Source organism: Loxodonta africana, chromosome 4 (assembly GCF_030014295.1).
Source record: "Loxodonta africana isolate mLoxAfr1 chromosome 4, mLoxAfr1.hap2, whole genome shotgun sequence".
In the NCBI taxonomy this organism is placed as follows: domain Eukaryota; kingdom Metazoa; phylum Chordata; class Mammalia; order Proboscidea; family Elephantidae; genus Loxodonta; species Loxodonta africana.
In genome coordinates this window covers 125989351-126004318 of record NC_087345.1, presented here as the reverse complement: position 1 = coordinate 126004318, position 14968 = coordinate 125989351, and the positions used below count along the sequence as shown (strand labels likewise).

The window sequence follows — 14968 nt, the reverse complement described above, 5'->3', positions numbered from 1 at the left end:
TCAAAGGACAGACTGGAGTCCCCGGTCAACAGGTCCATCTGCACTCAGCTCAATTCATGTCCCCGCCGTTACAACCATCCCTAACTATTTTCACATTTCCACGAAGCCCGTCCCACCGGACAGGTGGTGCAAGCCCCAGCATAACTGCAGGGGCGCCCGGAACACGCCGTCTGGTAAGAACTAAAACTACGTTTCCCAGCATCCCGCGCGCTGCCGACCCACTTCCGGAGCCCTAAACGAAATGGCGGCGTCCGAGGAGCACGATTCTCCGACTGAAGCGCCCCAGCCGCAGGTGGAGGAGGAGGAAACGAAAACTTTTAAAGACCTGGTGAGAGTGGATGACTCTGGCTTCTCTTTGTACAGCTGGCGTCAGACGCAAGGCAGAGCCTGGTTTCCTTAGATCCCGGCCGGTGGTGTAGAAAAGCAGGCGGGGCCTAACTTGGGCTTTCCCTAGAATTTCAGAAGCTCGGCTTCGGGCGTGCACCTTCAACCGCCGAGTTTGGGTGGTAGGAGGGCTGCCAGGCTCTTAGAGTCCCCATTTGCCACTTTGGCGAAGTTTGTATTTCTCCGGGAGATTAGCATGTGGCAAAACAGTGTTTTGATATCTTGGGCTTTGGAGTCAGAGTAAATAGGTTTGAATTCTGATGATCGCTTACTGGAGGCAAGTTATATTACCTCTCTGTGCCTCAATTTCCACATCTGCAAATTGGGGATAACAATAAGTAATTACCGCACAGGATTGTAGGGACGATTAAATGGTATAACCCCCCACAACAAACAAACAGACTCATAGCCCTCGACTCGATTCTCAGTCATGATGTAAAGTTCTTGGCTTTGGCCTTGTGAGTAGAAAATACCAGTAAGTCTTGAGCCACTGTCTAATAGTATTCATAGTTAAACAGCAGGCTCTGAATAGGTGCACAATAAGCACCTTTTGAATCAAAGTGAAAGGCATGTACCTGTCACCAGCACGGTGGCTCTGACTGTCATTTAAGTAGGAGAGAGTTGGAGGATATGCTCTTCTTCACTAAGTTGTGTTTTTCTGAATTCTAAGGGTGTGACGGATGTGTTGTGTGAAGCCTGTGACCAGTTGGGATGGACGAAACCCACCAAGATCCAGATTGAAGCTATTCCTTTGGCTTTACAAGGTGAGTTGAAACTAAATATGTGGCCTGGTACAGACTGGGAAACCCTGGTGGCAGTGGTTAAGTACTAAGGCTGCTAACCAAGACGTCGGCAGGTGGACTCCATCAGGCACTCCTTGGAAACTCTATGGGGCAGTTCTGCTCTGTCCTACAGGGTCACTATGAGTCAGAATCAACTCAACAGGTTTGGTTTTTATTTTTTTGGTACAGATTCAGCATGAAGTTATACTCAAATACTTACCATTTTGAGAGCTCTTGCTTGCATAATTCAACTGAAATAAAAATACAGTCACTAAAGATAAAGTCTGTGCCTTATTGGCTTTTGAAAAAAATCAGTTTTTTCTCCAATTTCTTCGAGCTTACTTTGCATCTTTTTAACTGAAGGGATTTGTTGTCTGGCACAGATGTCGACTTTAAGAAAGCACAGGATTAAAGTGTGCTAACTTGTTAGAAATTATGAATCAATAAGTGCAGACTTACATAAAGGTGCCTGGAACATATATTAGTGTCTAGAGGAGCGAAGAGGTTTTGCCGTGAAGTATGTCACATTTGCAGAAGAATGGTTAAGGTGCTGGTTGATAACTAGTGGGCCTGAAGATAGCAGGATGAACTTTGATAGGAGTAGAGGTATGGTCCCACTTTTAGTTTCCGAAACATCAACTTTACAGGATCAGAATGGATGGTGAAAGAGACCCAGAGGTGGTTGTTACTGAAATTTATTAAAATCCTCTAAGTAAGTGGATGTAACCTTCATCTCATTACTATAAGAGGAAAGTGATATTTTGAGGGTCCTTTATCCCCTTTGACAATAAAAGATTTTCTCCCCAGGAAAAAAAAGTGCACAAATATATATAATTTCAGTGAATTCAGGACACACTCTCCCTCCTCGCTCCCCAAAATCCTTTCCCCTCCTTCGAATTTCTCTCCCATGAGCCTTAGGTTAAGAACTCTTGGACTAGCTCTAGAGAGAGAATCGTGCTTTGCATTGGTTAGAATACACCTAGAATACGATGCTTATGTCTGGGGACCACAGTTGTCAGGGATCAAACAGGGGCAATGAATATAATATCATATCAAAAATAGTCACAGATCTGGAACCCTTCTACACTGCTGGTGGGAATGTAAAATGGTACAGCCGCCTTGGAAATCGATTTGGCGCTTTCTTAAAAAGCTAGAAATAGAACTACCATACGATCCAGCAGTCCCACTCCTTGGAATATATTCTGGAGAAATAAGAGCCTTTACACGAACAGATATATGTACAGCCATGTTTATTGCAGCACTGTTTACAATGGCAAAAAGATGGAAGCAACCAAGGTGCCCATCGATGGAAGAATGGATAAATAAATTATGGTATATTCACACAATGGAATATTATGCATCGATAAAGAGCAGTGATGAATCTGTGGAACATTTCCTAACGTGGAGGAGTCTGGAAGGCATTATGCTGAGTGAAATTAGTCAGTTGTGAAAGGATAAATATTGTATAAGACCACTATTATAAGAAATCGAGAAATAGTTTAAACAGAAGAAAATATTCTTTGATGGTTACGAGAAGGGGGAGGGAAGGAGGGTGGGAGAGAGGTATTCACTAGTTAGATAATAGATAAGAACTACTTTAGGTGAAGGGAAAGACAACACACAGTAAGGCGAGGTCAGCACAACTGGACTAAACCAAAAGCAGTTTCCTGAATAAACTGAATACTTCGAAGGCCAGTGTATCAGGGCCCAGGGCTTGGGGACTGTGGTTTCAGAGGACATCTAAGTCAATTGGCATAATAAAATCTATTAAGAAAACACTCTGCATCCCACTCTGGAGAGACATCTGGGCTCTTAAAACGCTAGCAAGCAGCCTTCTAAGATGCATCAATTAGCCTCAGCCTATCTGGACCAAAGGAGAATGAAGAACACCAAGGACACAAGGTAATTACGAGCCCAAGAGACAGGGCCACGTAAACCAGAGAGTACATCAGCCTGAGGCCAGAAGAACTAGATGGTGCCTGGCTACAACTGATGACTGCCCTGATAGGGAACACAACAGAGAACCCCTGAGGGAGCAGGAGAGCAGTGGGTGCAGACCCAAATTCTCGTAAAAAGACCAGTCTTAATGGTCTGACTGAGACTAGAAGGACCCCAGTGGTCATGGCCCCCAGACCTTCTGTTGGCCCAGGACAGGAACCATTCCCAGAGTGAACTCTTCAGACGGATTGGACTGAACAGTGGGTTGGAGAGGGATGCTGGTGAGGAGTGAGCTTCTTGGATCAGGTGGACACTTGAGACTATGTTAGCATCTTCTGTCTGGAGGGAAGATGAGAGGGTAGAGGGGTTCGAAGCTGGTGGAATGGACATGACGAGAGAGTGGAGGGAGGGAGCGGGCTGTCTCGGGGGAGAGCAATTGGGAGTAAGTAGGAAGGTGTATATAAGTTTTTGTGTGAGACTGACTTGTAAACTTTCATTTAAAGTACAATAAAAATAAAAAAATAGTCACAGATAGTTAAAGGGACTGAGTGTGTTTGGTCTGGAGAAAAGAGTTAGGGGATAGCATATGATAATTGGCTTTAATGATTTGAAGAACTGTTGTGAAAAAGGGATTAGATTTATTCTGTGTATTTATGTTCCTCCCATAAATAGTTACTGAGTGCTTGAGATGAGTGTAAGGCACTGGGGATTGAGATTCTGCCCTTCCCAGAGTTTACCGTCTGGTAAGTTGATAATTAACAAATTTATTACAGAATGAACACAGACATAAGAAAGTTATATTCAAAGTGCTGAGGGAGTAGAAAAGGTTACTTCTAATTGGAGTGGATTAGAGAAGATTTATTTCATTTTATTTTTTGGCTGAGAAGATAGGGAAGACATTTGAGCTGAACCGTGACACTTCGTAGGATTTAGACATTCAGATATGATGGGAGGGGAGAATCTTCTAGGTACAGGGAACCACATGAAAAAAGCCAGGGAGGCTGGAAAACCTGGGGCATGTATGGAGACCAGCGAGTACTTAGCATAGAGTGGTGAAAAAGTTTAAGATGATTGGGGTCAGATCATGAAGGACTTGAATGCCAAGTAAAGGAATTTGGTCTTTGTTTCATACGCAGTGGAGCTCCTTTGGAGATTTCTTTTTTTCAGCAGGAGAATGAAGTCCTTAGAGTTGTAATCTTGGAAGATTAATCTCATAACTGTGTAGGACGGTTTAGAGAGGAGAGACTGGTGTCAGGGAGACCAATAACTTTGGCAATAAACGAGTAAGGTAGTGGTAGTGGTTGTTAGTTGCTGTCAAATTGATTACTCTGACTCATGGTGACCCCATGTATAACAGAATGAAATGTTGCCCTTCCCTGTGCTGTCTTCATGATAGTTGGTATGTTCATGTCCATCGTTGTGGCCGCTCTGTATTTTGAGTGCCTTTCAACCAAGGGACTCATCTTTCAGCGCTATATCAGACAATATTTTGTTGTGATACATAGGGTTTTCATTGACTAATATTTGGGAGTAGATCACTCGGCTTTTTTTTCTAATTTGTTTTAGTCTGGAAGCTCCACTAAAATGTGTCCACCATGGGTGACCTTGCTGGTATTTGAAAGACCTTGGTGGGAAAGATGTAGCGGTGGTACCAGGGTTGCTTTCAAATAGTAAAAAAAAAAAAATAGTTGGAGCATTTTGCCTTTTCCCTGCTTGCCCTACAGCAGAGGTGGCAAGAGGGAATCAGCATTAGGTGGTGGTAATAATTCTAAAATTACTCCAGTGATTTCAGTGAAAAGTTAGTATTGGTGCAGAGAAAAATAGGGATTAATGGACAGTTATTAGGAACTGAGTAACATGATTAAAGTGATCACCACCCTTATTCTTGGGTTGTCTCATTTCTGATGAATAGTTTGCAAATACGTCATTTGAATCTATAGATTATGGACCTAAGCAAATGATTCAGATAGTGTAACAAAGGTTTTTGCTTTCTTCTGTTTTTTAATTTTAATTTGAGCACTAATGAGGGTCTCAGTTTCTGCAGTTACTGAGCCCTGGATACGTCTTTTGTTCTTAAACCTTATAACAGTCCTGAAAGGTAGGAATTCTTATTGGTGAGAAAATTGAGGCTCAGAGGATTAAGTAACTTGCCTACAGTCACATAACTAATTATTGCTAGAGCTAGAATTTGAATGTAGACTCTTCTAGTTAAGAAATCTATGTCCTTAGCCCTGTATCATGGAGTGTTACTATGGAATGATCAAAATTTTTTGATGGTTTTGGAGGCTGATTTCCTTCTGATCTGTTGCATGTATTAAGTGTTAGGTGCTGGCAATGTGGCAGGTGAATATGACAAAGTGTATTGTACTGTCATGGAGCTTATGGATTCTAGTAGATTCCACATAGAATAGTAACATTGTAAAAAGGCTTAGAGGTTTTGAGAAAAAGACATGAGAAGATTTAGAAAAATTCATCAGTTCCACAGACAGGTTTGCTCTGGGGAGGGAATCATAAAAAAAAAAAACAGAACACAACAAAAAAACAAAAACTGAAAGCAGTACAAACCCCAGCCGTTGGCAGTGGACATTGCTCACTACCACATGAGTCAAGCTACTTAAGCTCCTTCACTTTCTAACCCCCAATTCATCAGATACTTATTCAGGGTCTACTTTGTGCCCAGGGTGGTGTCATTGTAGGAAATGTGGAAATGAGTAGAGAATTTCTTTGGTATTAGGTGTTTTCTTTTTCTTCTAGGTCGTGATATCATTGGGCTGGCAGAAACAGGCTCTGGAAAAACGGGGGCTTTTGCTTTGCCAATTCTGAATGCCTTGCTAGAGACGCCCCAGCGTTTGTTTGCACTGGTTCTCACTCCCACCCGGGAGCTGGCCTTTCAGATCTCAGAGCAATTTGAAGCCCTGGGGTCCTCTATTGGAGTACAGAGTGGTAAGTGTCTGAGAGGAGAGGAATCTTAGAGAATGGAAGAACATACTGTTAGGCTAAGTTCCTGGACCTGAAGAACTGATCTGGTACATTAGCTTTGGGGATAGTCTTAATTCTAAGGGAAGACTGAATTTAAGTAGAAATCTAGCGTTGGGTTTAAAAGATGCTCAGTGGTCTGGGGGAAAAAATTAAGTCTCTTTTTTATGTTGTTTTTATTTCTGTAGCTGTGATTGTAGGTGGAATTGATTCAATGTCCCAATCTCTGGCCTTGGCAAAAAAACCACATATAGTGATAGGTGAGTAGTTGACTAGGGTAGAACGTGTTGGCAATCATGAATTGGAGATCTATCAATATTGAGTATAACTTATTTGCTTGGGAAGACTTTGAGAAACAGCTTTTGGTAATAGTTCATATTTTTAATGGAGTAGGTAACTTTACTTCTTTTGTCCTTGTTCTTAAATATTGCCTTTTCTCATAAATCTTTTTTGGTAGCAACTCCTGGTCGCCTGATTGACCATTTGGAAAATACAAAAGGTTTCAACTTAAGAGCTCTCAAATACTTGGTCATGGATGAAGCAGACCGAATATTGAATATGGATTTTGAGACAGAGGTGAGGTCTTAATTTCTTTCTCCTTCTTAGAGCATCACAAGTACCCAGTTTTAAAATTGGTGCGTTGCACACCTCTGTTACATAGAGCACTGCATTGGCATCTTGATGCCCATCACGTTGTCCGTGCTTCTATAGAATATGGGCTGACAAAATTTCTACACTTCAGAGATGAGAAATATCAAAATCAGATTTTCTCGTCCATTTAATTTGACTTATACCTCTCCCATGCACCTTGAAATATATTTTCTTTGGTGACCCAGTCATCATAGCCTAAATATCATTTGATTGAGAAATACTTATTCATGCCTTTTTTCTTAGATTAGTTCTAATCTCCCAATTCAAATTGTTCTTTTCTCTGGATTGCTGTTTTTTTTTTAATAGCATCTACTGTGATACCAAAGAGTAAATGTTCGGTAACTTTTAATTCAGTTTAATTGAATTTTTGAATGCACAAGTTCCCATAGTGATGTATTTAGTTTGTTGTTCCCTGTCTCTTTCATTATCTAGAGGGATTGCAGGTGTCCAGTCTAAATGTTTATATTGGGATTCTTTTCTCTTCATAACCTAGGTTGATAAGATCCTTAAAGTGATTCCCCGAGATCGGAAAACATTTCTCTTCTCTGCTACCATGACCAAGAAGGTGAAATTTTTGGGATTTCTCCTTTATAAGAATTGATAAATAACAATGAATAACAATAACAACAACAGTGATAAATAAAGGTAGAAAAAATTTGGGAACCAGCGTACAATTGTAGATTTTCCTTCTTCAGGTGCAAAAACTTCAGCGAGCAGCTCTGAAGAATCCTGTGAAATGTGCGGTTTCCTCTAAATACCAGACAGTTGAAAAATTACAGCAGTATTATCTTTTTATTCCCTCTAAATTCAAGGTAAAGTATTTACTTGGACCAGTCCTGCTCCTTCCTCACCAAAGCATCTGAAAATGTGTCAACGCTTGGTTAGCTAAGGCCTGTGATATAGACTGGAGTACCTTCTGTTTGCTTCAGAGTGCATGTTTTGCTTATGTTTACCACTGATAAGCCAGTCATTCTGGGAATTCACAACATACTAAGCCACAGTAATGAAGTCATGATGTAATGATATAATTCCACCCTAACCCCATCCTGGAGGTAGTTTTTCTTTTGTTTATTATGTGGCCTACAGGTTTCTTGGGATGACCCTAGTTTTGTGCTTTGATTTAAAGGCATCTCCTGATGGCTGAGTGTAGATCTTGTGCTTGGCATCGGGCTTTATGTGGATGCGTGGTTCACAGAGATGATGATGCTGGTAAAGAAATGCAGAGCTGACAGCTGAGGGTCAGGATAATTGAGAATCAACTATAGGCTTAGTCTTTTACGTAGTTTAATATGCCTAAGGTTCTAACCCCTTCTTTCAGATTCAATTACATTTATGGTTTTGGGTTTGTAACTTAGGATACCTACCTGGTTTATATTCTAAATGAACTGGCTGGAAACTCCTTTATGGTATTCTGCAGCACCTGTAACAATACTCAGAGAACAGCTTTGCTACTCCGAAATCTTGGATTCACTGCCATCCCTCTCCATGGACAGATGAGCCAGGTAAGGATTCTTTGGCCTCCTTAGCTGTGAACTGGTAGCATGAGAAAGAGAAATCTTGTAACAGTAGATTTGCATAGTAAGGACACGTGTCATAACGCCTGTTTCCATAATTGTTCTATTTTACGGGCTTTGCAATGTTGCTTTAGGTAAATGGATAGTTAGTTCCTCCTTTCAGAATAGCAAGAAATTAAAATATTCCATAGGTAGTTGTCTTGTTTGGGAGCTGTTGAGTTGATTTATTCAGCCTAGGGTAATGATTCTCTGGTCTCTAAAGAATTTAACAAGTTATTTCTCATTTATCTTTCCAGCATGTTAAACAATCCCTATTTCACATTACTATTTTTAAGTCTTAGTGTTAAATATCTTTTGTTGTTTCTGTGTTTCTACTTTGACCCATGAAGCCCCCGTTTGGACTTAGTGGGAAAGAAAAAAATCCATTAAAAAATTTCTGTCTCTTGGTTCTTGTGTTTAGTGGTCTATTTTGTGCAACATGGTCTTGGGTTCCAAGATTCCTTTGTTTTCCAAGATTAAAATTCTTCTCATTTCTTTTTTTATTGTAATAATTTTTTTCTCCTTCATCATCTCAGACCAAGCGCCTAGGATCCCTTAACAAATTCAAGGCAAAAGCTCGTTCCATTCTTCTAGCAACTGATGTTGCAAGCCGAGGTTTAGATATTCCTCATGTGGATGTGGTAGTCAACTTTGACATTCCCACCCATTCCAAGGTGAGTCCTGCTGCTGACTTGACTTCATAGTCCCAAAGAATATTTTTAATGGAATGTTGTCTATCTTTCCTTAATTACAATATAGGGTTTTTCTTTTGTTCTTGATTAATTAAATATAAAAAAATGGAACAGCTTTTAAGTTAGCCATCTTCATCATCTTGCACGTGCCTGGGTTAATGTAACATTAATAAATGTGAATGAAAGTTGCCAAGAAGAATTATTATATGTTGACAGCCAAAAGGTGCAGATCCAGCATATGCTGATCTGTGTCAATCTCGTTTCTTCAGAAATGACCCACCACTGCCGTCGAGTCGATTCCGACTCATAGCGACTGTATAGGACAGAGTAGGACTGTCCCATAGGGCTTCCAAGGAGCGCTTGCTGGAGTCGAACTGCTGACATTTTGGTTAGCAGCTATAATTCTTAACCACTAAGCCACCAGGGTTTCTTCTAGAGAGATACCAGTGGTTAAAGCTATTGACTGCTAACCAAAAGGTAGGTGGTTCGAAACTACCAGCAGCTCTGGGGTAAAGAGATGTGGCAGTCTGCTTCTGTAGAGATTTACAGCCTTGGAAACCCTCTGGGGTCGCTGTGAGTTGGAATCCACTCGACAGCAGTGGATTTTACTAAGGTGTAGAGAGACTGTAACTTGCAGACAGTCTTGTAGCTGGCAGATGGTAAAACCAGGGCTGTAACCCAGGTCTGCCTCTAGACCCAGTGTTCTTTTTCCATATACATTTTGCTTCTAACCATGTAGCTATACTTAAGAGATTTGTCTTTTTATAAAAGAAAGGAAAAACGGGTCAGTTTTGTGCTGTGAGGAGAATAAAAAAGATGAAATAATTCCATTTCAACAAATGGCCCAGGCGTTTTTCTCCTGTTTGAGCATGAATCCATTTTGTTTCAGAGGTTTGCAGTCAGACTTTACATATGCAGTTTTTAATGTATGTTCTGTATAAATCGAATTTATGTACCCTTTTTATTTTAGGATTACATCCATCGAGTGGGTAGAACAGCACGAGCTGGGCGCTCTGGAAAGTCTATTACCTTTGTCACTCAGTGAGTAAATCAACTTTAGGGGCAAAGCAATGTAGAGAAAAGAGCAAAACTTTGGAGCCAGACTGACTTGGAACCCGTTCTAGCATTTATTATACCAGGCATTTAACTTCTCTGATCCCCATTTTTGTAATTTGTAAACTAGAAATAATAATACCTACCTAGCAGAATTTTGGTGAAGATTTGGAGACGATATATGTAAAAGGTCTAGAATAGTATCTGGCATATAGAAACACAACAAATGGTAGCTATTATTTCTTTCAGCTGCTAGAGCCAGAGAGCAGTTACCTTTCCCTCAACTCAGAAAGTTTTAGAATAATAATTTCAGATTTTTTTTTTTAAAGAAACAATTTTTATGTACCCAGGGTTTTTCTGTGAGTAAAGAATATGTTGAGTGATTTTGTAGTGGGCCACGCACAGAAGATTGCATTTAACCAGTATTTAGAAAAGGAAAAGTAGGTTCAGTATTACTTAAAAGTGTGTCTCACACTGCATGATATCATACACTATCATAGTTTGGGTATGGACAGGCACTAGTGTCGTCAGCCAACCAGAGCCATGCCAATTTTCCTTCCTCAGGTATGATGTAGAACTCTTTCAGCGCATAGAACACTTAATTGGGAAGAAACTGCCTGTCTTTCCAACACAGGATGAGGAGGTTATGATGCTGACAGAACGTGTGGCTGAAGCTCAAAGATTTGCCCGAATGGTATGCAAGTTACTTGCTTTCTTCCCAGCTTGTGTGCAGATGTTATTAACCATGCGCCAGACACATTATTTTATTAATCCATACAGTAAACTGCAGGAGCTGGGTATTATTCCACGTTTAAGGTGAGGAAACTGAGGCATAGAGATGGTAGGCGATTTGCTTTAGACCATACAAATAAGTGGTTGAATCAGAATTAGGGCTCATTGTGACCAAAGTAACCACATCCTTAGCCACTGTTCACGTATTACATGTAGTAAGAGAACAGTTGGACTTGAGGTCAGAAAACCTACCTGTGAACTGTATGAGCATGTGGGTAATTTGTTTAACCTCTGAGTGTCCTTTCCTCACCTGTTAACTGGGATACCCAGTTGAATACCCTAGATGATTGTGCGAACCTGGCAAGCTAATATAAACTGTATAGTTAGTGGTACTAGTAGCAATAATGTAGTGGTGGTGAGCAGGTTCTAAAGGAACATCCTTGGAAGTGCCGTCTGCTACCTGGAGTCCCAGTCTCAGAAATGGAGAAACTTGGCCCGTGGCATGCTTTTTTGAGTAGCTGAGGTGTGATTTGTTTTTCTTCTACCCACATGGAATTTTTCATTTGGTATTTTTACTTATAAAAATATTACATATGTATTGGGGAAAAATTCAGAAAATACAGAAGGATTTAAGTAGTAAAGGAAAATTGAACCATCCCTCAGAGAGATCCATTGGTAATATATGGCTATTTTTCTTTCCCTAATCATAATTAGATTATATTTAATTGTATAATTAACATCTTTGTATTTCAGCAAGTGTAGATCCGTGTGATCATTTCTTAATAGCTGAAATATGTCATTATACATATGTGGCATGATTTACACTGGTGAATGTTTGTACTTTTTCCACTTTCTTGGTATTTTAACCAGTACTCTGATGAGCATCCTGCTCTGTACAGCTTTGCATACTTATCTTTTTTCCTTAGAATAAATGCCTAGAAGTAGAATTGCTGGGCCGAAAAGTATGTTGTCAAGCTGATTTTAACTCATAGCAACCCCATTTGACAGAATACAGCTGTCCCATAGGGCTTTCTTGGCTCTGAGTCGAAGTTTACTCGACGGCACCTAACAACAGCAATCTTTACAGAATCAGATTTCTAGGTCTTTCTCCCATGGAGCCACTGAGTGGGTTTGAACCCCCAACCTTTCAGTTGGCAGCTTAGCACTTAGCGGTTTGCGCCACCAGGGGTCCTTGGGCCAAGGAGTATGCACAGTTAAAAGTAGAATTTATACAAAATGTCAGATTATCCTCCCCCTCCCCTGAAAAGTTGTAATAATTTATACTGTTAGTGATAGTATATGTAACTGGGTATTACCATTCTCTTAAATCTTTGCCATCCTATCAGGTGAAAATGATTGCTTATTGTTTTAATGTATTTGATTACTAATAAGGTTAACATCTTCATATGTTGGGAGTTGGGTCTTATTTCTTTGCTAATGGCAAGTAGTAAGGAGCTGTTCTGTGTTTGATATTAAGGAACAGAAACTAGAATGTGTTACCCTCAATGACAGCAGCTCATTATCAGTCCCATCCTTTCTGTTTTCTTGTAGGAGCTGAGGGAGCATGGAGAAAAGAAGAAACGCTCACGGGAGGATGCTGGGGACAATGATGACACGGAAGGTGCTATTGGTGTTAGGAACAAAGTGGCAGGAGGAAAAATGAAAAAACGGAAAGGCCGTTAGTCACTTTGATAAAGACTTGAGTTTTACTTTGTATCTGTAGAAGAGAATTGCAGAAAAAGAATGAAACTTCTCCAACAGAGTTCCTTAGCCCGAAATCTGTCAGAATTGTGCCCGGAGTCCACTCGGCTAATTCAGTACCCTTTCCCCTTTCTGTCTGTTGGAGTATCATTACTGCAGAATATTTTTTACAGTGGCTGATGTCCAGACTCTTCCTGTTCTTCAACTTTGGTTCCTTGCTTGTGACATGAGTGGGATGTGCTCTTCAGTCACTTCACACGTTTTGCCATTTTCGACTGCAAGCCAAGGACTAGGTTGATGAAGCAAATGACCTGTGATTGTTAAGGAAAGAAGCTTCTACATCTGTAAGCTTGGATATGTCATGGGTACATCTATAAAATGGTGATATTTAAGCCATCTCAGCTTGTGCTTTATTAGAGGTAATGTGAAGTAATAAATTTTTAAAATTTCAAGCTTCTTGAGGACTTTGGTGTTAAAGGGGTTTATAGATAAAAAATGGCATAGGGACAGTGTCTGACCTCTCATCTCTTCACAAGGAGGAAGGAGAATCAAGAAAAACAGCCCAAGGCTGATTGCTATGAGGCAGAGGTGAGACATGCTTCCTCTCTCCTCCATTCCTACCACTTCTGACACCAACTGTCCCTCCCGCAGCACTCTGCTTCCCTGTTGGCTCTGATAATTCATTGCAGTGGCCACATAGAACTCACAGATCATTCTCACGATTGTGGGGTTTTTTAGAGAAGTGACAGGTTACAATTCAGGTTCAGGAATGCTCAGGATATAGTTCTTCCAAGAAGACATCTTGGCCCAAAGGCATTCAACTTTCTCATACTATGGGGTGGGAATCCCATTGTGCCAACTCTTGCCAGTCTCTGGTGCTACCACTTCTGGCTCTCCTTCCTTCATGTTGGTGCGATCCTCCATCTCCTGCCTCTGGGGTGGCTCAATGGCTCACCTCATGCCCAGTGGAATGGCAAAACTAACCAATCCCTTTTATGGCCACAGTTACCCTATCTGCACAGTCCCGCTCAGTCACTTGGGTGGGAGTTACAGGACCATGGTGAGAAAGGCCACACAAAAGCTATCTCTTCACACCGCAGTAGACTTAAGTTTTACCAGTAGGTAAGAAACTGGTAGGCAGTTACATAGCAAGTTCACTGGTTGTCCTTAATTAAAGATAAGCATTATTTATGACTTAAAAAAAAAAATCAATAAAGTCCTGTTTAAAAGTTGTGTTTTTCCTGGGGGTGGAGCAAAGTGTATCAGTAAAATTGCAAAGGTCTTTCATTTAGATCCCCGGTTCTATATAAAGAAAATATGTTCACTTCCCTGGTTCCTTGGATTAAGCAGATGGTTAGGAAGACTGGTTTCTTATGTAGACTCTTAGCCCCAGTAATATCAGCACGCATCAGAAATACAGGGTAATTCAAGGCCCAATCTCATCTGCTTGTCAGCAGTGTCCATTTGCTACTGTCTTCTTTCTTTTGTCCCTATTTATTTGGAAACCCTGGTAGTATAGTGGTTAAGAGCTACGGCTGCTAACCAAAAAGTCAGCAGCTCTAATCCACCAGGCGCTCCTTGGACACTGTATGGGGCAGTTTTACTCTGTCCTATAGAAGTCGGATTCAATTCAATGGCACTGGGTTTGGTTTTGGTTTGGTTATAGGGTCGCTATGATTCAGAATCAATGGCAATGGGTTTGGTTTTTTCGGTTTGTTGGGTGATTGAATTCAGGAGGTGTAGAGCTTCCTGATCATTGGCATTATAGGGGGAGTGTGTGGAGGACAAGAGGATTGGATGGAAATAACTGAACTTTTCCCAGTCATAAACAGCCTTCTGTTCTAAGGGCTTTTACACGTAGAAGATGCCTAATAATTTTTGTTGAATAACAGTTTTAATAGAAGAGAGGGTGTCTAAGTGGCAGAACCAAGGGGAAGAGATCTGAAGAATTACAGGGATGGTTTATGAATGATTTTGGGCAGAAGAGAAACTTTCCATATACATCATAATGGTGGTGTTCCTTAGACGCAAAGTATTAGGTGAGAAGGGAAAAGTAGATGTCGGCAAGATTCTCTGTTAGAGTCAACTGTGACCGTTGCAGGAAGATCTTCCTAAATACAGGAGTGGGGTGCTTAAGAGAATTCCTGTGGATAAGGCATTTGTAATTAATTGAAATCTAACACATGGCCTTTATTTATTGTGCTTTAGGTGAGAGCTTATAGAGCATATTAGTTTCTCATTAAATGGCTAATACACAAATGATTTGGTGATATTGGTTGCCAACTCTGCAATGTGTCAACACTCTCCCCTTCACCCTGGGTTCCGTGTTTCCATTTGCCCAGTTTTCCTGTCCGTTCCCTCTTTCTCGTCTTTGCTTTTGGGCTGGTGTGCCTGTTAGTCTCGTATAGGTGATTGAACTATGAAGCACAACCCTCAAGCGTGTTATTGTTGGGCCTACAGACTGTCTCATCTTTGGCTGAAGGGTGAACCTCAGGAGTGACTTCAG

General features: G+C 40.8%; 1 protein-coding gene across 2 annotated transcripts; it reads left to right on the top strand.

The window, feature by feature from the left end:
- Nucleotides 1–127: 127 nt before the first annotated feature.
- On the top strand, nucleotides 128–12914 carry DDX47 (DEAD-box helicase 47). Of its 2 annotated transcripts, XM_064284551.1 has the most exons (12): nucleotides 129–328; nucleotides 1055–1148; nucleotides 5859–6047; nucleotides 6269–6340; nucleotides 6538–6656; nucleotides 7225–7296; nucleotides 7427–7543; nucleotides 8087–8233; nucleotides 8821–8958; nucleotides 9947–10017; nucleotides 10594–10723; nucleotides 12313–12914. In XM_064284551.1, exons 1-12 carry the CDS (start codon nucleotides 242–244, stop codon nucleotides 12442–12444), a joined length of 1368 nt encoding a protein of 455 aa, XP_064140621.1. In that variant the 5' UTR covers nucleotides 129–241; the 3' UTR covers nucleotides 12445–12914. The 2 variants fall into 2 exon arrangements, with proteins under 2 accessions (XP_064140622.1, XP_064140621.1); XM_064284552.1 differs by lacking the exon at nucleotides 6269–6340 and having other exon boundaries at nucleotides 128–328.
- The last annotated feature ends 2054 nt before the right edge of the window (nucleotides 12915–14968 follow it).

Excerpts from the sequence above, each read along its gene's own strand:
- DDX47 (XM_064284551.1), top strand. The coding sequence starts at position 242 with ATGGCGGCGTCCGAGGAGCACGATTCTCCGACTGAAGCGCCCCAGCCG. Across the intron at positions 7,297-7,426 it reads CTGCTACCATGACCAAGAAG|GTGCAAAAACTTCAGCGAGC; the intron begins GTGAAATTTTTG and ends TTCCTTCTTCAG. Across the intron at positions 10,724-12,312 it reads CTCAAAGATTTGCCCGAATG|GAGCTGAGGGAGCATGGAGA; the intron begins GTATGCAAGTTA and ends GTTTTCTTGTAG.